This window comes from Geotrypetes seraphini, chromosome 8, assembly GCF_902459505.1.
Source record: "Geotrypetes seraphini chromosome 8, aGeoSer1.1, whole genome shotgun sequence".
In the NCBI taxonomy this organism is placed as follows: Eukaryota; Metazoa; Chordata; class Amphibia; order Gymnophiona; family Dermophiidae; genus Geotrypetes; species Geotrypetes seraphini.
Window position 1 is genome coordinate 181,646,263 of NC_047091.1, and position 26,311 is coordinate 181,672,573.

The 26,311-nt window shown below is 46.0% G+C and overlaps 1 protein-coding gene across 2 annotated transcripts in view; it reads right to left on the bottom strand.

The window, feature by feature from the left end:
• The window catches only part of EWSR1 (EWS RNA binding protein 1), a 217,481-nt gene that overhangs the window by 93,523 nt on the left and 97,647 nt on the right, over window positions 1-26,311 (bottom strand). For both annotated transcript variants that reach the window (XM_033956837.1, XM_033956836.1), the window contains exon 5: window positions 2,128-2,311. In XM_033956837.1, the coding sequence (XP_033812728.1) occupies window positions 2,128-2,311 (184 nt within the window). The remainder of the gene's footprint in view (window positions 1-2,127; window positions 2,312-26,311) is intronic.

A 26,311-nucleotide genomic window follows, 5' to 3' on the forward strand; every position in this document is an offset into this window, starting at 1 on the left:
CTCGGGGCCTTTGCTAGGCCGGCCCACATCGCATCATCGAAGCGGGCCGGCTATCAAAGGCCCCGAGGCTGCCTCATGAAACCGCGCTAAACTATTGATTAGGGGCAGCTCTGTGCCGAAGTTAAAAGCATACAGAGCTGCCGCTGCTGGTCTGAACTCTTGGGCCGCTGAAGGAGGGCAAAAAGCAGCTGTCCTGGAGGTTTCCCTTCCTCTCGCCTTTACAGGTTCCTTTTTTCCACCTTTTTTTTTTTCCTTCAAACGGCAACGGGCCCCAGCATCGACATCAATCAAGTAAGTTCCACTGTCAATCAAGCGGTTCTGCTCGGCCAAAGTTTCCCCTGTGACATGAGCCACCCTCAGGGGAAAGAAAGTGACCCACAAAGGTGAGGGGAAGGGGGGCAGATGATGGAAGTTGGGGGGGGGGAGAGAGAGAGAGAGAGAGAGAAGGGGCAGATGATGGAATGGAGGAGATGAGAGAGAGAGAGAAGGGGACAGATGATGGAAGTGAGAAGAAGGGAGAGAGAGCAGAAGGCAGATGGATGTCAGTTGAGAAGGGAGAGCAGATGCTGAATGGAAGTGGGGAAAGAACACATACTGGATGGAAGGAGGAGATAAATAAAGGGGGAAGAAAATAGTAAGATAATGGAGGGGTGAGGGAAAGGGGTGACAAGCTGTGTGTAGACACAGTGAAAAGAGGGAAACGGGACTAAATAGTAAGAAAGAATTTAATTTAGATGGAGGCAGAAAATAGAGAAGGAAGACCAGAGAAGAAAAGGGAAGAGAGAGCAGAGAATGATCAGATCTGAGTGGAGGAAATGAGAAGAGAGATATGCTAAAAACCACAGGGGGGAGGGAAGGATAGAGATGCCAGACCATGAGGGGAACAGAAGGAAGATGATGGATGCTAGACCAAATTGGGGGGGGGGGGGGGGCAGGAAGAGAGATGGCAGGGAAAGACAGACAGTGAATGGAAGGGGCAGATGCTGGACTGAAGAGACAGAGAAGGTTATCATGCTGCTGTACCGGGCCATGGTACGCCCTCACCTGGAGTACTGCGTCCAGCACTGGTACTTTAAGAAGGACACGGTACTACTCGAAAGGATCCAGAGAAGAGCAACTAAAATGGTTAAGGGGCTGGAGGAGTTGCCGTACAGCAAAAGATTAGAGAAACTGGGCCTCTTCTCCCTTGAGCAGAGGAGATTGAGAGGGGACATGATAGAAACATTCAAGGTACTGAAGGGAATAGACTTAGTAGCTAAGGCAGGGAGAACGAGAGGGCACTCTCTAAAGTTGAAAGGGGATAGATTCCATACAAACGTAAGGAAGTTCTGTGGTAGAAAGCAACATATTTATTTGGCTCATAACTTGCTGGCGCCCGATATTTTTAGCTCACAGTGAAAAAAGTTTGCTCACAACACCCGCCCGCTTAGAGGGAACACTGGTGGCAACCCAGTCTTCTCCTAAGCACCCCAACTGATTTTAACCAAAATGCTTCCATCATGCAATGTATCTTCTTTTAAATTGTATTTTTACTGTATGATCGGTTCTTATTTGTTGTAATCTGCTTAGAACCATTCTTTTAAATTGCATTTTTCTTTTAAATCATATTTTCTACTGTAAGACCAATTCTAATTTATTGTATTTTGTTTAGAATTTTTTGCCTTTTAAAATTATTCTGCATTGTATGACTTGTGCTTATTTGTTGTCAACCGCCTAGAACCATTTTTTTGGTTAGGTGGTATATAAAAATAAAATTATTACTACATTTTATCTGGGAAACATAGAAAACATAGGCTTGCTCCTTTTCATTATTTACTGTATTGAGAAGCTACAATGAGGAACTATAAGTGGCAGACCATACTCAAGCTAAATGTGCTTTCATATACTCTTCCACAATCATTCATTCATTTTGGAGGCTCTGGCTCCTAGTGTTATAGGAGCCATTCCCTACTTTCCATGTTGATATATGATTAGCACTCATAGCTATTAAAAAAATATTGTACAATCTGAACATAAGCAGCAGCAAATCTAAACATCACAGAGCACAACTGTTCCAAGTAAAACATGCTGAAGCAATATCATTAGTTAGGTTTTTTTTAAGCAAAGGAGATCAGATAAGAATATTACCTTGCAGGAGCAGTAGCCGCTGGCTGCTGTCCATATGTTGGATATGTAGGCTGGGTAGCATAGGCAGTCTGTGCTGGATAAGTAGCCTGGCTGGTTGTGGTAGTAGCAGTTGTGTCATAAGCAGTGGTGCCATACCCCTGGATGGGCTGACTGTAAGCTTGGGGAGCTGCTGGGGCAGTATAACCTGGAACCAATCCCATGTTTGACAGTAAATACAAGTGTCTCCTGATCAGTTTAACATATTAAGTTACCAGTCACTCAAAATGTATCATAACTAGATAATTCTGTCCAACAAAACCTGCTTAACACTTCATCTTATTTCTTAAATTAATCTAAGCATGGCAAGTGATAAATAAGGAGATGGGGTTACCAGAGCCAAGGACACTAGATACTGGGAAAGATACTGGCCTGCGGCAAAATAATAAGTGTAATGCCCACATTGCAAAGCATGATGGGGATGGTGGATGTGTGTGAACTGATTTTGCTGTTTTGCACTTTTTGCTGTACTTTTGCGGAACTCTTTTATTTTATTTTTTTAAACATTTGTTGAAGACTTCCATTTACAGTCTACTGCAAGTGGGGGGTAGGGGTGACCATCTCCCACATAGAACACTAAGCTACAGGTAAAGTGCTCTAGCGAAATCCTCCACTTAAACCTGGAAAAAAAAGGTCCCTAGCTGAGTACTGAGGCCTAACATGGATCTACATAATTTACAATTTTGCACCAATAAACTCCACTCCAGTAACATCAAACCAGTATACACCAACTCCACAAAAGAAGGAAAAAAGCCTCAGATTGTCCACGTACCAACAGAGTGAGCTACTCTGAACCATCCATCATTGGCATAAAAACACTTTCAGTATATTTTAAACAACAGTCAATGGAAGGACGCTAAAGAAACTGCTTTGTCACCTCTGTCTCCAACTACCACTGAAATGCTTTCATGTTTCCCTTATATATATTGATGTTGCCAACATTTGCTTATTTTTGATCTGAGGTTACCTTCGAAAGTTAATTATAAACCACATTAAGGTAGTCCAATAAAAAAGGTATTTTTTTCCATTTTGGATTTGTTTCTACATATTACCTTTTTCAAATCAGTAATCTTTCAAGCTGGCTAGAATCAAAATAAATATACCTTCGTGGAATTCAAAGTTATCACATATTTACAGGGGAAAACTCCTCCTAACCCTGTCTTTCAATTTCAGAAACTCTGATGCAGCTGTGTGGTCTTAACCACGTCCAGAAAAATCTAGATTGGCTGACCATAGAACTGGGCATATTTTCTCAAGAAATTTTCTCCTGTTCAGGCAAGAGGGTGACCTGAAGAGTTGCCCTTGTAGCAATATCCTCCAGAGTTGATTCAAGAACATTAGTCAAATTAATCAATTCTAAATTGTCAACTGCCGGCCTCAATGGTGGCCCCATATTGACATTCGGAAATAACCAATTCATCAGATTTCTCATTGCAATATCTCCTTTAAATATCTACAGAACAGTATTCCAGAAGACAAAAGATGACATGGGGAAATTCAATTCACCTAATGTTTTTGACCACATATGGATTCTAGAAATTCCATCTCTCTATATTAGCAAACTATCTTCAATAAAAGCTGAAGATGCAAATTGGTACCGTATATACTCAAATATAAACTGGTTCAACCGCATTATACTGTCCCTTGCATTGTATCTTGCTCTGTATTTTCACTGTATAAATACCTCTGATGTATATGTACAATCTCTTGCATTGTAAATCTGCATTGTTCTTCGCTGTATAAATACTTATACTGAATATGTACAGTCCCCTGCATTGTAAACTGCTTCCAACTGCATAGTACATTCCCTTGCATTGTATCTTCGCTATGTTTATAGAGTCTCTTACATTGTAAACCGCTCTGAATTGTTTGTGGTATTGCGGTATACAAAAAGGAGAAATTAGGTTCTTACCTGCTAATTTACTTTCTTTTAGCTTCTCCAGACCAGTAGAGGTTAACTTTACGAATGGGTATATATCTAATCATGACCAGCAGGTGGAGACTGAAAACAAAACTTTGGGACAGTATATCCTAGCCCCTCCTCTCTATTTCCCTCAGTCTGCCGAATAGCCAAGCAGAACCAAGAACTGGAAAACAACAGAGAGAAAAAAACAATACTCCGAAAGGAGTAACAAATAACATACCCAAAATGCTGTTGGAAAATGCAGAGGAGAAATTCCCGAAGGAAGAATGTCCCCACAGCTCGCCAGCTAAGCCAGCCGAGCCACAGCCGCTGTTCTTCAATTCTCCCCGGCCCTAGAAAAATACTAGAACCCGCAGCAAAAACCAAAAACTGCCCGCGCAACAGCCCCAACAACAACAACAACAGACAGGGTGGGGACCTCTACTGGTCTGGAGAAGCTAAAAGAAAGTAAATTAGCAGGTAAGAACCTAATTTCTCCTTCTTTAGCACTCTCCAGACCAGTAGAGGTTAACTTTACGAATGGGACGTACCAAAGCAGTCCCTCTCACGGGCGGGACCCCCGAAGGGCCGATACCAGAACACGCTCACCGAACACCGCGTCCCGATGCGCCTGAACATCTACCCGATAATGTCTAACAAATGAATGCAAGGAGGACCAAACCGCAGCCTTACAAATATCCACTGGAGGCACGAGCGACGACTCAGCCCAAGAAGCCGCCTGACCCCGAGTGGAATGAGCCTTGAGAAACTCCGGAACAGGCTGCTGTTTCAGAAGATAAGCGGAAGCAATCGTCTCCTTGATCCAGCGCGCAATAGTAGCCTTAGAAGCGCCAGCTCCCCGACGAGGACCCGCCAGGAGGACAAAGAGATGATCGGACTTCCGGAATTCCTGGGTCCGCTGCACATAAGAGTGAAGGACCCGACCGACATCCAACTTGCGCAGCTGCCGTTGCTCAGAAGAGCCCTCCCGACCACCCAAGACCGGGAGAACCACCGATTGATTGACATGAAAAGGAGAAACAACTTTCGGCAGAAAGGAAGGAACAGGCCGCAAGACGACCCGCTCCCTAGAAAACTCCAAGAAGGGAGCCCTACAAGAGAAAGCCTGCAGCTCCGAAACACGCCTAGCAGAAGTAATGGCCACCAAAAAGACCGCCTTCAAAGTAAGGTCCTTCAAAGAACAGACGTCCAAGGGCTCGAAAGGCGGACGCACCAAAACAGAGAGAACCAGATTAAGATCCCAAGAGGGAACCGAGGGCCGTAGGGGAGGCCTAAGCAACTTGGCCGCCCGCAAAAACCGAATCACATCAGGAAGAGCCGATAAACGCTGACCTGACACCAACCCTCGAAAAGCCGACAGGGCCGCAAGATGAACCCGGAGAGAAGACCAAGCCAGGCCTCTATCCAGGCCATCCTGCAAGAACTCCAGAATGTTAGGCAGAGAAGCGCGAAAAGAGGTCACTCCCCGCGCCCGACACCATTCCTCAAAGAGACGCCAAACCCGCACATAAGCCCGAGAGGTAGAAAGCCTCCGGGACCCCAACAGTGTAGAGATCACCTTGTCAGAATATCCCTTCTTGCTAAGGCGACCCCTTTCAAGAGCCACGCCGTAAGACAGAAGGGAGACGGGTCGAACATGGGAATGGGACCCTGCATCAGAAGGTCGTCCGAGAGAGGCAGAGGAAGAGGATCCGCTACCAGGTGCCTCACCAGATCCGCATACCACGGACGGCGAGGCCAATCCGGCGCCACCAGCACCACCAAACCCGGATGATGAACAATGCGAAGAAGCACTCTGCCCACCAGCGGCCAAGGAGGGAACACATACAACAGCCCCTCCGTTGGCCACTGCTGGACCAGAGCATCCAGACCCTCGGCCAGACCGTCCCTGCGACGACTGAAGAAGCGGGGCACTTTGGCGTTGCCACCCATGGCCATCAGGTCCATCAGGGGCTGCCCCCAAGCCTGCACTATCAACTGAAACGCCTCGGCGCCGAGACACCACTCTCCTGGATCTAGGAAGTGACGACTGAGGAAGTCTGCCTGAACATTTTCTACTCCGGCTATATGAGAGGCCGAGAGGTCCAGCAGATGGGATTCCGCCCAAACCATGAGCAGAGCCGCCTCCTGCGCCACCTGAGTGCTCTTGGTGCCCCCCTGACGATTGACATAAGCCACCGCCGTGGCATTGTCCGACAGCACTCTGACCGACTTGCCCAGCAACAGGGAGTGGAAAGCCAACAGCGCCAGACGGACCGCTCTGGTCTCCAACACGTTGATCGACCAGGCGGCCTCCTCCGCGGACCAGGTGCCCTGAGCCGAGTGACCCAAACACTGAGCCCCCCAACCCAGGAGACTCGCATCCGTCAAGAGCACCGTCCACTGCGGGAGATCCAGACCCACCCCCTGAACTAGGTGAGGGGTCTGGAGCCACCAACGCAGACTGCAGCGCGCCAAGCCTCGCAGGGGAACCGGAACATCCATCCCGTGCCTCTGGGGAGACCACCTCCGGAGCAGAGCATACTGGAGAGGACGCATGTGGGCCCGCGCCCACCTCACCACGTCCAGGGACGCCGCCATCGACCCCAAGACCTGGAGGAAATCTCGCGCCCGAGGACACCGGGACGCCAAAAGCAGGTGAATCTGAGATTGCAATTTGCTCACCCGGCCCTCTGGGAGGAAGACCTTCCCCAAGGAGGGGTCGAACAGCACCCCTAGGTACTCCAGACGCTGAGCCGGGACCAACCGACTCTTGGAAAGGTTGACCACCCAGCCCAGCGACCGGAGAAACTCCACCACCCGAGCAGTAACCCGGGAGCTTTCCTGCAACGACTTTGCCCGAATTAACCAGTCGTCCAGGTAGGGGTGTACTAGGATGCCCTCCGACCGCAAGGCCGCCGCGACGACCACCATCACCTTGGTGAACGTCCGAGGAGCCGTGGCCAGCCCAAAGGGAAGCGCACAGAACTGAAAGTGCCGACCCAAGATCGCAAAGCGCAGGAAACGCTGATGAGAGGCCCGAATGGGAACATGCAAGTAGGCCTCCGTCAGATCGAGAGAAGTGAGAAACTCCCCCGGCTGAACCGCCAGAATGACCGACCGCAGAGTTTCCATACGGAAAGAGGGAATCTTGAGAGCCCTGTTGACCCCTTTCAAATCGAGGATGGGCCGAAAGGTCCCCTCCTTCTTGGGCACCACAAAGTAAATGGAGTACCTGCCCGTGCCCCACTCCAGAGGGGGCACCGGAACAACTGCCCTGAGATCTAGCAAGCGCTGAAGGGTCTGGCGAAAAGCCTGCGTCTTCCCCGGAGTCTGACATGGAGAAGCGAGGAAAAAATCCGGCAGAGAGCGGGCGAACTCCAGGGCATAACCGTCCCGCACCACCTCCAGGACCCACTGATCGGACGTGATCTCGGCCCATTTGGGGAAAAATTCGCGCAGCCGGGCCCCCACCGGAACCAAAGGGGGCGCCGGCAAGGCGTCATTGTGCAGGACGGGAAGCGGGGGAACCGGCGGAGGGATTCCCTGCCCCCCGAAAGGGCTGCATGCGCTGGAAGAACCGACCCCGGGAAAATCCCGGAGACTGGAAAGAAGCAGCCCCACGCCCAGGGCGATACTTGCGAAAGTCCCGCAAACGCCCCCGGGCCGCACCCCCCCGAGACGCCGGGCGGGCACGGTCCTCCGGCAGACGGGGAACTTTCGAGTCCGACAGAGTCTGAATCAACTTATCCAAGTCCTCTCCAAACAAAAACGACCCCCGAAAGGGAAATTTAGTAAGCTTAGCTTTGGACGCAGCATCCGCCGCCCAAGCGCGCAGCCACAACACACGCCTTGCGGCCACGCCAAAAGCCATAGACTTAGCCGAGACCCGCACCAAGTCATATAGAGCATCTGAGAGGAATGAGGCCGCCATCTCAATCTTCGCTACCTCCTGATCCACCAGAGACCAGTCGTCAGACTCTCGATCCAAGACCCGCTCCGCCCACCGAAACACGGCGCGAGTGACCAGTCCCCCACAAATAGCCGCCTGGACCCCAAAGGCAGAGACCTGAAAATTTTGCTTAAGGATGCTCTCCAATTTGCGCTCCTCAGGGTCCCGCAAGGCAGAACCGCCCTCAACAGGCACGGTATGCCGCTTGGAAATTGCCGAGACCACCGCATCCACGACAGGCGAAGCTAACGTAGCCCGATCCCCTTCAGGAATGGGATACAGGCGAGCCATGCTGCGCGCCAGCCGAAACGGCGTCTCCGGCGTTTTCCACTGCTCCAGAATAATATCCCGAATATCCTGATGCATAGGAAAAGAGCGGGAAACGGAACGGATCCCCCGTAACAGGGGGTCCCCCACACGCGGAGTCTCCGGCGGCGCGTCCTCAAAACGCAAAACCGAAGAGACCTGCTGAATAAGGTCCGGCAGCTCATCTTTCTGAAAAAGGCGCACCACGGACGCCTCGTCACTGGAGAACGGGAAATCCGACAACCCGCCGCCAGCTTCTGTCCCCTCCAGAGAGTCCTGGAACTCCTCAGAAGGGTCCAGGTCCTCCTCCAGACCGACCCGTTCCTCCGACCACAAAGTCTCGTCCCACGACACCCGCGGACGCTTGGACAAGGGAGGCGGAGGAGGGGACGTCACGCCAGACGAAAGAGGCAAAGCCGCAGGGAGCGCGGAGGAAAACCCACCCCCCGAAACCCCCTGGGCGCAACCGGGACCCCCAGCCGCCTGAAAATAGGCTCTGCATAAAGAAAAGAAAAATTCAGGAGAAAAACCCCCCGAGGGTCCCAAGGGACTCCCTGCCACAGCAGGGGACCCAGCAGAACCTTGCCCCTGCATAGTCAAAACAGGGGGAAGGTCACCTGAGGTGGAAGACAAAATGGAGGGGCCAGACAGAGAAGATGGCGGTTTTCCCGCCAAAAAAGCTCCCTCCATAGCCTGAAGCGGCTGAGAGACCTGAATAGTCTCAGCCGCTAAAGCAGGCAAGCCGGCATCAGCTGTTAAAAAATCAGCTGAGAGGGAATCCTCTAAAACCCGACCGTTGGCGGTTTGGGGAATCCCTCCGTGGGCGGACGGAGAAGACCGGGCTTCCCCACCGTTCCCTGCCGACTCGCGAGGCACCATCGGCGGGGAGCTCTGGGCGCCTGCAGCCGCTGCCGACGGAGCTCCTCCACCGCACCGGCCTGAACACCGCTTGCACAAGCCGGCCGCGAGTGCCTCGCGTCTGGAGCACAATGAGCACTTTTTCCCTTTAGAAGTGCTCATTGCTCCATACGCGACCTAGCTGCAAAAAAGTGCCGGTTAGTTGAAAAAATACAGTAAAATACAGTTTTCTTAAAGGGATACAACCCTCCAGACCAGCACTACCTCAGGATTTTTTTTTTTTTTTTTTACAGAACAGACTCCACAGGCTCTCGAAGCAATATGCCTTGCTTGATTTAGGGGGCAAGGCTTACTGCTGAGGCTCCTCTAAAAAAATGTGGGGAGGTGGAGGAAGTGGGGGGAGGGACCCCGCTCGTGACCCGCCGGGTTTGACACCCCCGAGGTCGGACGAACCCCCAAACAGAGTCCGCCCAAGCTCCGTCCGGCTAAAAACAGGGACAATAACCCCCTAAACAAATTCCAACAGCCCTACCAAGGGAGATGGGTACAGATCACTCAACACCTGCTGGAGACTGAAAGAAGACTGAGGGAAATAGAGAGGAGGGGCTAGGATATACTGTCCCAAAGTTTTGTTTTCAGTCTCCACCTGCTGGTCATGATTAGATATATACCCATTCGTAAAGTTAACCTCTACTGGTCTGGAGAGTGCTAAAGAATAAAGTTATTATTATTATTTGAGCCACTACCCGACTAATGACCCCCATTCAACTCCTGAAGACCACCAGGGCTGCAATCTTAAATAAAACAATCCCCCCCCCCTGCATGATGAATCTGGAAGCTGTTATCCTCCATGCACGCCCCACTCCCCATCACGCTTACCATTAGTATTGGAAACCTGCTGCCGCCATCAATGCTATATTCTGATCCAGTGTGGAACTTTGACTATCTGTGCATGCTCAAATCCTGCCAGCTCCCGTCCCCTCCGAGATTCTCAAGAGAAGATGAGAGCAGGCAGGCCTTGAGCAGTTTTAAGGAAGCAAAACATTTGGAAAATTTGTTGTCCAGTGTTTATCCCTCTTCCTTCCTTCATCTTTTGTCTGTTATGATAATTGTTTGTTCATTTCTTTTCATAGGTACAGCAGCCAGATTGTGAGGCCATTTGGGCAGAGGGAAATTACTTAAATTTACCCGATTAGATTTTTGGCTATTGTATATATAAGTCTGTTTTTTATTTGTTTTCTTGTAAACCACTTTGAAGCCAGTGTAATGATTTAACAAAATATAAAAACTCTGCATTAAATTCAATTAACCACCACTTGTCAGATATCTTTCAAATTGATATCTTGAGCTTGATCAATTGTTTTTAGGTTAGGACAAGGCACAGCTGATGGTTATCACAAACATGTGCTGATAGTGAAGATAATGTGAATTTGTAGATATCTTGCTCGTAGATCACCACCATCTTGGTATGGCGGCTCTACGAGCCCAGCAGGAGTGAAAGGAGACGAAGGGGTGGATCTTCCACATTCACTCAAAGTAGCACCAGAAAATGACAGTTCACTTGGAGCTGATATATGCTTGTCCATAGGACCTATTAATTTTGGAGTACTTGTGTTTTTTAAATCTTCACATTTCTTTTAACCATTATAAAGAAATAAAAAGCAGTACCTTAAAATAAATATCCAACCAGGATTAAGGATCCTTCTGGGCTCCCAAGAGGCTAGGTGTACCCCTTGTGGTACAACCCAAGGCTGAGCGCCTCAGGCACTCCTGGTTTGTTCTGGCGGCAGCATCCGATGTCATGTGCCACCACCCAACAAAGTCCCTGTTCTTTCTCTCTCCAAGGAGAATCCACAAACGAGCTGCCTCCTCCCACCAATTAACAGTTCGATAAGCTACCACTGATAATTAACACTGAATTTGTTGAATATACCAACTTCCCAGTTTCATTATATGCAAAATATACAAAAAGTGTATGGACTTCAACATGGGATGCTTAGTGATCTTCACAGACTGACATTATGGGAAACTGCTTGTGTTAAGAGGGATGCAGTGAGGAGGGGGGATTCCTGTTTCACACTCAATATTCTCATACATTCGTTAGTAATTTCACATTTAGGTTATTGCAATTCACTTTACCAGGGAATAATACAGAAGGAAAATTAGACTTCAGATAATACAGAACACGGCCGTTAAAATTATTTATAAAGCAAAAAAATATGATCACCCGCCTCCTAAAAAAGGCACACTGGCTGCCCATCACCCACAGGATTACATTTAAAATTCTGTTTATTACTAAATAAAAACAGCCCTTTCGCCAGCTTTTCTAGATAGAGTTTTGATCCCTCATATAACCTCCAGATTGCTCTGATTGACACAGCAACAGCTATTAGCAATTCCCCAGATATTTTATGATTCAACTCTCAAGACAATTTTATCAGGTATGGCCCCCACAGTCTGGAACTCTCCCCCCTCTAATATAGGGCAAGAAATGTATGCCTCCAAATTTAAATCTGGCGTAAATTTTTTTTTTTTTTTTTTTAAAGATGACTGATTTAAGATTCAGATTTTGATATCAGTTTACTTTAAGCCTACCTGTACTCCTTTATGGTTTTTCCCTTTCCCTCCCATTTTTTTTTAATTTTATGAAATCATGTAACCCTTGCTGTTTTCCTTTTGTCTCCTGTGAAGTTTCCCTTATTATTTTAAAAAAAGAGTCTGTGTAACTTCCCTTTATAAGTATATTTTTTAGCTATGATTTTATGTAAACTGCTTAGGCTGTACAATAAGCAGTATATGAAGCTGAAATAAACTTGGAACTCACTTGACATACAGCAGGTGCAACACTATCCTTTTCCTTAAACACCGTAAAGTTGTCAAACTGACTTCCTGATTGATGTGAATGACAGACTACCGTGTTTCTCCGAAAATAAGACCTACACGGAAAATAAGCTCTAGCATGATTTTCGGGGTAGGCCCTACCTCCAAAAATAAGCCCTAGTTGCTGGCAGCAGCAGCAGCCCCCCCAATCTCTTCCTCCCATCCGAACTGCGAGACAGAAATGAATACCTTATAACAAACTGGCAGCGTCGGCAGCAATCTAGACAGGCTGCTTGGTGGCCTTCTATCACCTGGCCATTCCTCTGCTGTGTCATCAATGCTACATGGGGGATGGGAGGGATAGAAGCTACAAGGATTCTGCTGCACAAGAGATGGGAGGAAAGATGCTGTACATGTGGGATAGAGAAAGGAAATAGGAAGAATTGGGGTGGAGGAGAGGAAGGGAGAGGATCATTATACATGAAAAAATAAGACATCCCCGAAAATAAGATCTAGTGCCCTTTTTGGGCCCAAAATTAAGACAAGACAGTGTCTTATTTTCAGGGAAACACGGTACTTTCAGTAAGGACAGACAGAACCATTCGTAAGGAAAGTCCTGCATCCACAATCTTAAGGAACGGCTTCCTACAGGACAAGGCTTGTTAACTCAGAAACTCATCTCTAAAAATCACCGCCAAAAATACTGTCTTGACTGTAAGATCCAGAAGGAAAGCCTCCTGTAAGGGCTCATACGGAGCTCGATTGAGATCTTGCAAGACAGTGTTAAGATTCCAGGATGGGAATGGGGGATGCACCAGAAGCTGCAACCACCGAGCACTTTTAATGAACCGGGTGACATCTGAGTGAGAGGCCAGAAAGCCTCTTCCTCCCTAGAAACATGAAAGGCCTGTTATTTGAACTTTTAGCGATCTGAAAACAGACCCTTCTAAAGACTCTCTTTCATAAAGCCCAGTACTACCAAAATCGGAGATCATAAGGACTCTACATCATCCACAGAACAGTGCTGAAAGGACTTCCAGGCCTTAGCATAGGCTGCCATCATTGAGAGCTTCTTAGCTCTAAGTGACACACAGACTGCGTCCAAGCAACCTTTGCTCATCAGGGCAGTCCACTCAAGAGCCATGCTGTAAGCCCAAAGAATTCCATATTCTCTATAGCAGGGATCTCAAAGTCCCTCCTTGAGGGCCGCAATCCAGTCGGGTTTTCAGGATTTCCCCAATGAATATGCATTGAAAACAGTGCATGCACATAGATCTCATGCATATTCATTGGGGAAATCCTGAAAACCCGACTGGATTGCAGCCTTCAAGAAAGGACTTTGAGACCCCAGCACTATAGGGACCGGTTCCTGAGTGAGAAGATCCACTTGAACTGGCAGTTCAGAGGCCTTCATCACTCTGAAGGTGAACTAGGTCCACATACCATGCATGATATGTGGGGGCAAAACGATAGCCACCAGGACTACCAACCCCAGATGACTCATAATACTGCAATGATTACCTAGCCTAGGCCACAGGGGAAACACAAGAGCCTCTTCTCCAGTCAAGGTTGAACTAACGTGGTCAACTCTGCGCTTTCGGGCTCATTATCTTCAGGTGTAAAAGAGCTGCCTTTGTGTTTTCTATCAAGACCATCCGATCCATCTGTGGAAGCCCCCACTGCCGAATAGAACTGAATGCCTGGGGGTACACTGGCCATTCCCCTGGGTTGAGAGTCTGCCGGCTGATAAAGTTGCCTGCAAACACTACGTGTGTGGCTGCGAGCCTGCAAATGATCATCTGCTCACCAAAAGAAAAAAGTTGAGCTTCTAAGCACTAATGGGGTGCTTCTGGTGCCTCCTTGCCTGCTGGCATAGGCCACCGCTGTAGCATTGTCTGAGAAAACTCGACCTGTGACTTCCAAAGACTTCTCTAGGGCCTGTAGCGCTAGCCAAATGGCTCTTGAGTTCTAGATGATTTATGGACCACTTCTGCTGAGCTAGTGACCAACAACCCTGAACTGGTTGTCTGCTGCAATGACCTCTCCAACCTTAAAGGCTGGCATTGGACGTTAGTATCTTCCCTTGAGAGGGAAGCTGTTTGTAAACACCACTGCAGGCTGTACCTTCCTTCTGGTAATCATGTAATTGGTTGATCAAGAGAGTCCATCTGAGGAGATCAGTGAGAGAGGAGAGTCTTGGAGTGGTCTCATGTACACTCTCACCCAAGGGACCACCTCTATGGCTGGTGCCCCTGACCCCAGAACATGCAGATAAAGTCATGCCTTGGGAGCCTGACTCTCTAGCAGGTCCAAAATCATCTTCTGGAGCTTCAGTCTGTGTGGCTGTGGAAGAAAATCCTGACCCAAGAATGTGCTGAACAAAACTGCCAGGTACTCTAGATACTGGGTTGGCTCCAGTTGATTCTTCTTGAAGTTGATTATCCATCCTAGGTCCTGGAGGAGTTGAACCATTTTGAAACTGCCCATTCTTCTTCCCTGGATCAGGCTCTGATTAGCCAATCGTTCAAATATGGGTGCACTTCGATCCCTACCTTGTGAAGGTGGGTTGCTACCACCACCATGACCTTGGTAAAAGGTGCAAGTACCATTGCTAGACTGAAGGGGAGTGCAGAGAACTGGAAATGTTGTTCCAGCACATGAAACTGCAACTTCCTCCCATGGGCTGGAAAAATGGGACTATAGAGAAAACTTGTTAAATCGACGAAGGCAAGAAATACCCCCGGTGTCACTGCCGCTATGACCAGTCACATGGTCTCCATACAGAAACGTGGCACTTTCAGTGTAGTACTGACTGACCAGGACCAGAATTGGACTCCAGTTGTCTAAGCCTTTGACACGATAAAGTATATGGGGTATCTGCCCGAGCCCGATTCTTCATCCAGGACTGGCTCTATGGCACGAAGATCCAGTAGCCTTTGCACTGTTGCCTGAACTGAGGGCTCTCTCTGGATAGCCAACCGCAGAACTCAATTTTGTAATTCTTGAACAACTTCTAGGACCCAATGGGTCTGCACCAATCTGAGCCCAGACCGATAGTCTGCCCTGTGTGTGTGTGTGTGTGTGTGGGGGGGGGGGGGGGTAGGCTTGGCCCCTGTCCTAGCATAGTGTTTTCTTAGGGGTTGGAAAGGAGTGAGAGCCACAGGGCTTGCTGTCTCCTGCCTCGCTAATACTCTGCCGTAACCCCTGAAAGGACCTCTGCTTTGCTTGGCCTCCCGCATAAGGACAGAATCTTTGAAAGCTTTGAAAATTCCCACATCCCCGGACCCAGAGTTGTCTGGGGTCTACTATCCGGTAAGGCCTCAGGGCAATGGGTCTTCTAGACCCTTGCCAAACAGCATCTGCCCCTGAAAGGAAAGCCTACTCAGTGTGGCTGAGGCTGAATCTCCTGCCCACCATCTGATTCAGAGCATCTGCTGGCCAGTGATAGCATAGGCTGACAACTTGCTCATGATTGATGTCATACAGTAGAGTGTCTGCTATATAATTCACCCCCCACAATTGGAGGTTTGTCTTCCTCCAAGGCTAGAACTCTAGACAGTTGGATGTGGAAAGCACTTGCAACAAAGGAAGCAGAGGCTGCTACCTTAATCCCTAGGGTCAACGCTACAAATTATCTCTTGAGGACCGCATCAACTTCAGTCCTGAGTATTCTTTAATATCACACCTCCTTCTCTAGGTAAAGATGACTGTTTGGTGACCTGCACCGCCAGCAAATCCACCTTCAGCTGAACAAACAGCTGCTGGAAATCAGGAGCCATAGGGTGAAGTTTGGACAAACTTGCAGGGACCCCTCTGGCGACTCCCACTGGTACATGACCAGCTTTATGATGTCTGGATACTGAGCCTCTCATAAATGAGTACTGCGCCGAGGCAGCTAGAGGAACTTCCAGCTTCAATTATCAGGCGAGGTAGAGAAAATGCCCAAGAGTGCAGAGGCTATAAACAGTTTGTGCACTGTGGTGTCTTCTCCCTGGTCCAGAGCCACTACTGCTTCTGGACCGCTGTTCCTGTGCAGAGAACCAGACTTTGCCATAGAAACTGCATCCTGGTACAATAATGGTATAGATTCTGACTTTCTATGCTCACAGCCTAGGTCAGACTGAACATCCTGGTCCAGCCATGTCCTCATCCAGTCAGGGCGCATGCTGAGGGGAGATCCCCTGCACCACCGCCCCTGTCACACGCAGACGCTGAGGACCCTCGGTAGTTCAAATAGGTATTCAAACTAAACTAAACTTTAAATTTATACACCGGGTCAATTTCAAAAAAATGAAACTTGACTCGATTAACAATCATAAGGTGAACAAAAGGCTCACAAAATCTGGGGTGAAGCCTTTTACTGGGGGTCTCAAAGACCCCAGCAGCGAACTCCTACAGGTCCTCCTCAGCTCTGAGCTAAAATGCCTGCACTTAACCAATGCACCTTCATGGGGCTCTGGAAAGTGTCTCCTCCCTTGTGATCATGCATCCTGCAGCTTCCCAGCCCTGAAGGAGGCCAAGCCCAAGGCTCCTGCCCCTCCCGAGTGCTCCACTGCATGCGGGACATGGATGCTCCTCAGCCATCCATCCAACGTAACCGGTCCTTCTCTATTGATTTTAAGTAAAATTGAAGGGTTTTGAGGCAGATAGAAGCTTTAGAAAAATAAGATGGTTTAAAATCCAAGATGGATGCTGCCAGCAAAATTGCAAAAAAATTTAAAGTTAATATGGGGTCCATTGACGTCTCTTGTTGATTTATTGTAGATTTGATTTTTATTGATATATTATGTGCACATCCAGGGGGGGGAGGGAGGGAGGGTGGATTTATTTTTAAATGATTCTCTGAATTCTTGTAAAATTAATATATGGGTTTCTTTATTAGTGCTTATTATCTCTTATGGATATGAAATGTATATCATAATGAGCTTTTTGAAGATTTGATTATTAAATTAAAAATTTATAATAGTTATGGGATAGGGTGGGGGAGGGATATAGATTGATTTGTTTTTTGAAAGAGTATTATGTGATATCTTAAATATAAAATGTATTTAATTTGTATTGCACTTATTGAAAATGAATAAAGAATTAACCCCCCCCCTTAAAAAAAAACAAAAACACCTGCCTGTGACAACATCCCTGTAGTACAAAAAGTACAAGGAAAGGGGTTTTAGAGATGGGAGACCTTGGCTCTGACTGCAGAAATCTACAAATTCCACTTCTGGAGAACCCCTCCAATTTCCTCCATAGGCTATAACCATGTGGACACCTGCTTCAGCTTAGGCCTGCAACTGGGACAAATGGAGAACTTTGCCTCACACATGGCACGAAAGCATACGTTGAACCATATGTGCATAGGCCTATATTTTGAAGGGGAGGAATATGTAGAACCTGATAAAGAAAGGCCAAATTGCTTAACAGATATTTCTATTTTGTGTTCATGGCTGACACACCGGGAACTGACCGTAGAAGACAAACGTGAATAGGGTTGGAGGAGTAATAATAATAACAACAACTTTATTCTTCTATACCGCCACAATCTTGCAACTTCTAGGCGGTTTACATTCAAGAGAGCTGGACATTCAGCGAGTTACAATATGCAGATAGTCAGAGGAAATACAGAGTACAGAAATTTTAAGAAAGCGAAAAGATAAAATATACAGTTTGCTAAGAAATTTCCGAGAGGACCTGTTTGGAAAAGGTCACGAATTACAAACAAACAGCGAAAATTACAATATACAAGGAAAGCAAACAGAATGTTGGGTATCATTAAGAAGGGTATCACGACCAGGACAAAGGAAGTCATCCTGCCACTGTATCGTGCTATGGTGCGCCCGCACCTGGAGTACTGGGTTCAGTTCTGGTCGCCGTGCCTCAAGAAGGACATGGAGGTACTTGAGAGGGTCCAGAGAAGAGCAACTAAGCTAATAAAGGGCATGGAGGACCTCTCATATACTGACAGACTGAAAAAGCTAGGGCTTTTCTCCCTGGGAAAGCGGAGACTTAGAGGAGACATGATAGAAACCTTCAAGATCATGAAGGGCATAGAAAAAATAGACAGGGACAGATTTTTCAAATTAAGGGGATCAATAAGTACAAGGGGGCACTCAGAGAAATTGAAAGGGGAGAGGCTTAGAACAAACGCCAGGAAGTTCTTTTTCACACAGAGGGTGGTGGATACATGGAACGCGCTACCAGAGGATGTGATAAACAGGAGCACGCTACAGGGGTTCAAAGAAGCTTTGGATAGGTACTTGGAAGACAAAGGGATTGAGGGGTACAGATAAGAGTAAAGGTAGATTATAGGAATGGGATTAGAGGTAAGTTACAAAATTAATCAGGGACCACTGTTCAGGCACTAGGCCTGATGGGCCGCCGCGGGAGCGGACCGCTGAGCAAGATGGACCTCTGGTCTGACTCAGCGGGGGCAACTTCTTATGTTCTTAAGAATTTTCAGAGGGGACCTGTTAGGAAAAGGTCGCGAATTACAAAAAAATACAGCGAAAATTACAATATACAGTTTGTTCGGAATTTTCAGAGGGGACATATTTAGATGAAAGGTTCCCGAATTACAAAATACAGTTTGATTAGGATTTCAGAGGGGGCCTATTGGGAAAACGAAACAAGAAAAAAGTGTTTGGTGAAGATTTTGTTTAGGTGATATATCTATCGAATAAGGCAGTTTTTATGAGTTTTCTAAAAGCGTTGTAGGTCAGTCTAGCTTTATTAATGTAGTGTCTAGCCAAAGTTGTTTTTGTTTGCTTGGTATGCGAAGTTCTATCCAGAAAAGATAGACCCTGATAGATTTTCAGAGAGTTGTGTTCATGAGGAGCTAGCTAAAATAAAGGTAGACAAAGCAATGGGGACGGATGATGTGCTAAACTTGGATTTAAAAAAAACTAAAAAAAAACAACATTGTGACTAATAATGGAGTCCTACTCCTAAATGCATTTTTCTGATGCCCAAAAGCACCAGCCCAATTTTATCAGCCCACACATTTTATAGAAATCATTCTAATGTCATTTATTTGAAATTGTTTATTCCCCATGCACAATGATCTCAAAATTATATAGCAATCTGCAATGTTTAATGGCACAACTGAAGTTTTAATGCAGTTCTCACTCCTGAATCATGGAATCAATAACTCATAAAACCCTATAATTTAAAAAGCAAAGTTTCAATTTTTAGAGCATACACAACTCAATTTCAATTAGAAATTCAACGAACTCATGTGGCATGCAGGGTGATATCTGAATACCTGAAACGTTCTAATCATGCTGTTTACCCTTTAGGAAGAGAGAAAAATAACAAAGCTGTGTATTGTTCACCTGAATACACTGGTACAGCTGATTAGGACTGTTTTAAGTGCTAAACAAAAATTGAGCTCCCGGATTTGGGAATATAGTTGACCAATTATAAAGGGCCTTAGAGTAGCATTTACAAGATAATTTAGGACATAAGTATATGCAAATTTCATGTAATTAAGCTATACAAGCAAAAACCTAAAGGGTTAACAGAAGGTTAGAGAATGAAAATGGCATTAACCCATGCAAGATTGAGCAGAGTGTCAAACCTGTACTGGTCCCTTCTACTGTGAGAAGCAAAAACAAAGAGGCAGAGGGGACACCATCAGAGGTGAAAAATGGACATTTAAACAACTGAAAAAAGAAATTAGGTTCTTATCTTGCAAATATCGTTTCTAGTTGATAGGTGTGTTATTCTGGATAGTAGGAATTATCCCCATGCTCATAAGCCATGTAGAAGGAATCCATTCCAGGTTTTCAATTCTTCCCCCTTCTCCAGAGTGCTCTGCTGCCCCCTATGGGATAATCTGCCGAGTCCTCGATGGTGGCAACAGGCTCCACCGGGGCGAAACCGAAATAAAAAAAGGATTTTTTTTTTTGAAAACAATAAAATAAGAAAAAGAAAAAGGAAATATTTTTTCCTCACAGGGTTTTCGCGAGCGGGGAAGGCGATACAAAAAAATATTTTCAACAGCCGTTGAAAAGAACGTGTCTTCTTAGCTCCGCGGAAACTAAGAAACTGGGGATCGCGCGCCTCCGTCGGGGGGGGGGGGGGGGGGAAGGGCACTCGCACGGTTGCGGCCTGCTAGAACTTTCCAAGTTCTTAGAGTGCAATCACTCTAAAATTGTCAGTACCGGGGCTCCGTCGGTGCCGTCACCCATCAGTCAAGAATATGCTGCCTGCTTGTCCTGGGATAATAGAAAATTGTTAACGAAAGCCTATTATAGAGCCAAATTTAATCAGAGAACGTTTGTTGAGTGTGTCACAGGACCGGGAAAACAAAAGATCTGGATGTTCAACGCAAGTCCAACTCTAGAGGAGCATCATTAAAAAATAATTGGAAATTGTGCAAACATCCTGTGTTTGAAACTATAAACACTAAGACCAGCTTATAGAGGGGTTTGCAATTTAAATTTTAAGTCCATTACTTGTACCAGTGGTCAGAAAAACATCTGTGACCTCTGGACATTTCAAATACGGATGCTGTAAGTGTTGTGAAAACACCATGCAGATCAAAGCCTTCACGAATCCTGTGGATGGCAGAACCTACAATTTGAAGCACCTGAGCAATTGTAACACAAGTTTTGCAATATACATCATAGTGTGCCCATGCCAAAAAGTGTATGCAGGAAAAACCAAACGAGGCCTGAGAATCAGGATAAATGAACAGATCCAATTTAAAATGTAAAAGAATGGAGGCACCCATAATCCAACATTGCTGTGATCACAACCACAAGTTCTCAGATTTACGCTGTGTAGTAATAGACATTGAGGAATTCAATAAAAGAGGAGGGAATAGAGATAAGTTCACGACACAGAGCAGAGATGGATTAACAAGTCTTTAGAACATAGGGTTTCTCATTTTTTTCAGTATTTAAATGGAAGAGCTATCAATTTTTTATCCTATGTGGTTTAGATAGGGACACTACCTCTTTAAATAATCATCTTTGGAATGAGATTAAGGCAGGTTGTGTTTAAATGTGTCAAAATGTGAATGATACATTGTTGCAGGGTGACTCACTGCCTGCCCTGTGCGCAAGTTTAGGTTTTTTGCTTTATATTTAGAGCTTTGTAGAAGTGTATAAGCATTGGGACAATCTCGAAAGGCAGCACTCTGTTATGCACACTAATTGGGTTTTTTTTTTTTGGTTTTTTTTTTAAAAAGCATGATGAATTTCCTTTTTTAGTATAATAGGACAGCAGGTTAGAGAATCAAGACGCCATTGCGGCTGTGATTGATCCCCTGCCAGCGTCGGGTTTAAATCCTGCCACCATTTTGAATCCAGCCACAGGTTATTTTTGTTTGGTGTTGGTAGAGCGACGTACATGTCTCACCTCAAAGTCAAAAAGTTCCTATATTTTAAAGCTTTTTGTGTAAGCGTAGTAAACAATGCATTTAATTATCTATTGAGTTTGAGCCGCAGCTCTTTATGTAATAATGGTTGTACTTTCTTGAACTACCAGCTGATTTCAGCAGGAGCGGTTGCCGGTGTTAAATTTAATTGTTTGCAATTTTTCTACTGCAAGGAGCATGGCTATGAAGCCTAGTGTGTTTCATTCTAAAAGTAAAAGTAGGTTCCTCTCTACTAAGTGGCTTTTTCAATCTAAGGCAGTGGTTCACTAATGAATATGCATGAAGCAGATTTGCATGCCTGTCACTTCCATTATATGCAAATCTCTCTCATGCATATTTATTAGGGCTAGCTTGAAAACCCGACTGGCCTGGTGGTCCTCCAGGACAGGGTTGGGAACCACTGATCTAGGCCATAGTTTTCTGTTCAATAGCGGCAACCTCTCTCTGGGTGTATCAGCTGATTTTTGCCAATGCCGCTGTCAGCGTTATTTTTTCTATTAGCTACTGTTAGCGTTCAATTTAAACTTTGCAACTTCATTTTATAATGAGCATGGCAATTAAACAAGAGTGTTCAATGATTTATCAACTAAAGTTAGCATTATGTTTCTAGTTTGAAAGACACATTAAGGTGCTCTTTACATCTCTTGCTGGAATCAGCAAGACATTGGATTTTGTCTTTTTCAAAGAAAAAAGGGGAGATATATATTCTTCAAAATTGGAATGTGGTTTACATTAAAGAGGGTGATTTTGAATATAGAAAATAAAAATTTTAAGATAATTTTTGGGAAAATTGAATAAATTTATATGAAAATATTATATAAACAGTTGGGATTTTCACATTAAATACAAATGCAGTTGTTTCAGTTTAGGCAGAGGTGTTACTGACTGAAGAGACACAGCCCCTGAGGAAACTTGGAGTCAAACGTCTGGGTAGCTGTCTGGCCTAAATTAAGTCCTCTTCTTTATAAGATTTTTCCATTATTAATGGTTAATTGTAAGCCTGTCAAAAATGATGAAACTAATACAAGACCAGTGATGAACACATCACCCCTGTAAGGACACAAAAAAACAATTAAGTAATGTCTTGGGTGTTTGAGGTCTTTGGTAGTAATCATTTGAACTTTACATCAATTTGTTCTCTGTGCTATTGTGACGGTTCCATGACAAACAGTTGTTTCACTGCAGATCTGAGCCTTAGTGCCCCCTTTAGGGATCTCCAAACGAGGAAAAAGGTCCTTAAAAGATACAATAGTCAAAAAATAGGGCTTGTCTGAGGTTCCACAAGCCTTGTAAAAAGGAAACAACTGAATTTTTGTTCAATAAATTTAATCAGTGAAAGTGAGCGCCCTCAGTGTGAGGGTGTAAGCTCCACGCACTGCTATGAAAGCAGAGCTAATGCTTCCAAAAAAGCCGGCAACTTTCAGTACACCAGCAGCACACCATCATAGGAGCGCTCATGTGTGCATAGTGCAACAACAGTGCCATAAAGTGTTAATCACACACAAAAAGTTCAGTAATTTCACAAGGCTTGTAGTACCCCTGTAACGTCAAAACCCGCAGACCCGGGGCATAACAAGTCAATGTGATTTGAGCTCCAAGTACTTAGCTTGATGCGTAGGAGTCATATTCAAGAGACCTCATACGATAACAGGATTCGCCATAATGCAGTTCTTGAAAAGCAATCCTGAGTTCACACAGGTCCTACTGGGCACAGTTTCAGGGCCAAAGGCTCCTTCTTCAGGAACTGGAACGCAGCTGAAAAAGCCACCACAAGTCAGAGCAATCTACGAGTTGGCTAGGTAAACAGGGGGAAGACCTCAGGCAAGCCCTACTTTTTGACTACTGTATCCTTTTCAGGACCCTTTAGGGATCTGGCAATGTCTAGATGAGAAGCCAGGGTGTGTGTCCATGGGCTCTAAGCACAAGAGGCCCTGCCATTTGGACCACCGAGTGATGCCACTTGCAAGGCCTTTGTCGAGACATGCTTGGAGAAAAGCTACCAACACGATCAGAGCACAAAACACTCTATGGTCTCTTTCAAGCACCAGTATTGAAACATCTCCCATGCCTTAGTGTATGCAGAGACTGTGGCAGGCTTATTGGATCTATGCTCAGGTCTTCAACTGAAGACATGGTCTGCCTTCTTGTTTCTCACCGTAACCATCAGGATATCTGGCCTAACCCACTGAAGAACGATGGATTGGAATGCTGCTGCAGATAACTGATTCTCACAGAGTCTAAGGTCTGCCTGCCGAGGTAATCGGCCTGGACATTGTCTACTCCCATAATATGCACTGCAGAGATCACCTGCAGGTGTTGGTATGCCCACTGAATAATAAGTGGGCTTCCAGGCTCAGCTGCGCACTCTTGGTGCCTCCTTGGCAAATGACACATGCCGCAACTATAGCATTGTCTGAAATGACATGACTCACCTTCTAGATTCTTCTCCAGATTCTGTAACACCAACTGAATGGTTCAAAGGCCCAGTCTGTTGATGGACCATTTTCTCTGGGAGGCAGACAAATGCCCCTGGACTGGGCATCTGTTGCAATGATCTCCCCAGCACAAGCTGACATCTGGTGTGAGAATCACCCATGAAGTTATTCCAAGGAGCATGCCCCATAATAACCACTGTAGATGGGGCCACCAACTCATACTGTGGCAGGATCCCGGAGTCCACAGGAGAGTCATTTGAAGTGAGTCCTTTTGTGGGGACCACCAAAATAGTAGTGTTCTTGAAAGGATGCATGTGAACCTTCGCCCAAAGGGACCACATCTATATAGTGGCTGCCATGGAGCCTAGTACTTGAAGATAGTGCCATGCAGAAAGAGTGCAGAGCTGTGTGCATGCCTCTGGAATAAAGAACCAGCTTTCCTCCTTGTTGAATAGTACTCCCAGGTATTTCAGGTACAGAACAAGTTGGTTCTTTTGAAAATTCACTATTTAGTCCTGGCTTTGCAAGACCTGGACCATTTGAACCATTGCTTGTTCCCTTTCCAATAACAGAGCTCTGATAAGCCAATTGTTCACATTTGGATGCACTTGCAATCCTGCCCTGCAGAGATGTGATGCTACCACCACCCATCACAGATGCTATTGCCAACACAAATGGAACTGTCGTGAACTGAGATTCCAGCACGTGGAATCTCAGGAATCTCCTGTGTTTTGGAAATATGGGAATGTGCAGGTAGGTTTCCATCAAGTCTCGGGAAACTAGAAATTCCCCTAAAGCACTGCTGCGAATGGAACTTCAAGGGCCTCGTTAACACGCATAATATCCAGAATGGGTTTCCAGTCCTCTGGGCCTTTCTTGGGCACTATGACATGTATGGAGTATCTGTCTGAACCTGATTCTTCTAGCAGCACCAGCTCAATGGCCTGAATTTCTACAAGTCTCTGAACTGTTGCAAGACTCTACATGACTTTTCTGGGCACCCTTACCAGGAAGTCTACAAAACCAGTCTGTTAGGGGATGGGAAACTCAAGCTTGTACTCTCTCTGAATGATCTTCAGCACCCAGCGATCTGAAAAGATCTGCATCTAGATTTTTGCATATGCCGAGAGCCTTCCTATCCTCAGGGAGAAGACTTTGGCCCTGGCATCACTGCACCTTCTTGGGGGTTGAAGAGGAACACGTACCAGAGGCTTGACTTCACCTAGGTACTGTGAATCTGTCTTGACCCCAATAGGATCACTGAGATGAAACTTCTGAGTACAAATAATGGGACACACAAAATTACAGGGAAGTACTTTTAAAACCAATAGGAGGAAATATGTTTTCACTCAGAGAATAGTTAAGTTCTAGAACACGTTGCCAGAGCTTGTGGTATGAGCTGTTAACATTGCTGGTTTTAAGAACAGTTTGGACAATTTCCTGGAGGAAAAGTCTATAGTTTTTTTTATTGAGACAGACATGGGGGAAGCCACTGCTTGCCCTGGATTGGTAACATGGAATTTTACTACTGTTTGGGCTTCTGCCAGATACTAGTGACCTGGATTGGACACTCTGAAGACAGGCTACTGGGCTAGATAGACCACTGGCCTGACCCAGTAAGGCTATTCTTATGTTCTTATGACTGGAATTACGAAAATTAGACTGTTCAGAACTTCTAGAGGTTCTTGGTCCGCTGTTTGGCAGAGATTTTGGCAAGTGATGTGCCATACTGTCACTCAGATTGTCCAGACCCTTTCTGAGCAACATCTGTCCCTTGAAAGGGAGTCTGCTAAGAGAAGCCTTGAAGGTGTAATCCTGCCCATTGCCTGATCCAGAGCACTTTGCAGACTGAAATGGAAAAAGCCGAGACTTTGCTCATGACTCTAATGATGTCGTAGAGAGCATAGGCTACATAATCAACCACTGCTAGCATAAGCTGGAGCAAGGGCTCGTACTCTGCCAGGGAGAATCCACACATCTTGGAATGACAGGTGCATGCCACACGAGAGGCTGCTGCAGCTGCTCTGATCCCAAAAGTCACAGCTTCAAATTGCCTCTTTAGGACCACATCCACACTGTGATCCTATGTGTCCTTTAATACAATGCCTCCCTCACTTGGCAGGAATGTGTGCTTGGTTACCTGAGCAATCAAGGAATCCACCTTAGGCTAAGCAAATATCTGCTAACACTCCTGTGCCATAGGATACAGCCTAGACATTGTTTTGGCCACCATTAGAGCCCCCTTGGGTGCATCCCAGTGTTCCGTGACAAACACTCACTCATATCAGGATGCCAGGGAAAAGATGTGGGCTGTGCTCACACCACTCAGGATAGAACACTGAATGGAAGGGGCCTGCTGGTAGTCTAACTCCCACAGGGAGTCAGTAATGAGCTCTAATAGCGTCAAAGGTTTGAACAGTTGGCATACTGCGAGATCCTCCCCTTAGTTAAGGGCTACCACAATTTCCTGCATGTTTGCTCCTGTTTATGACCCTGTA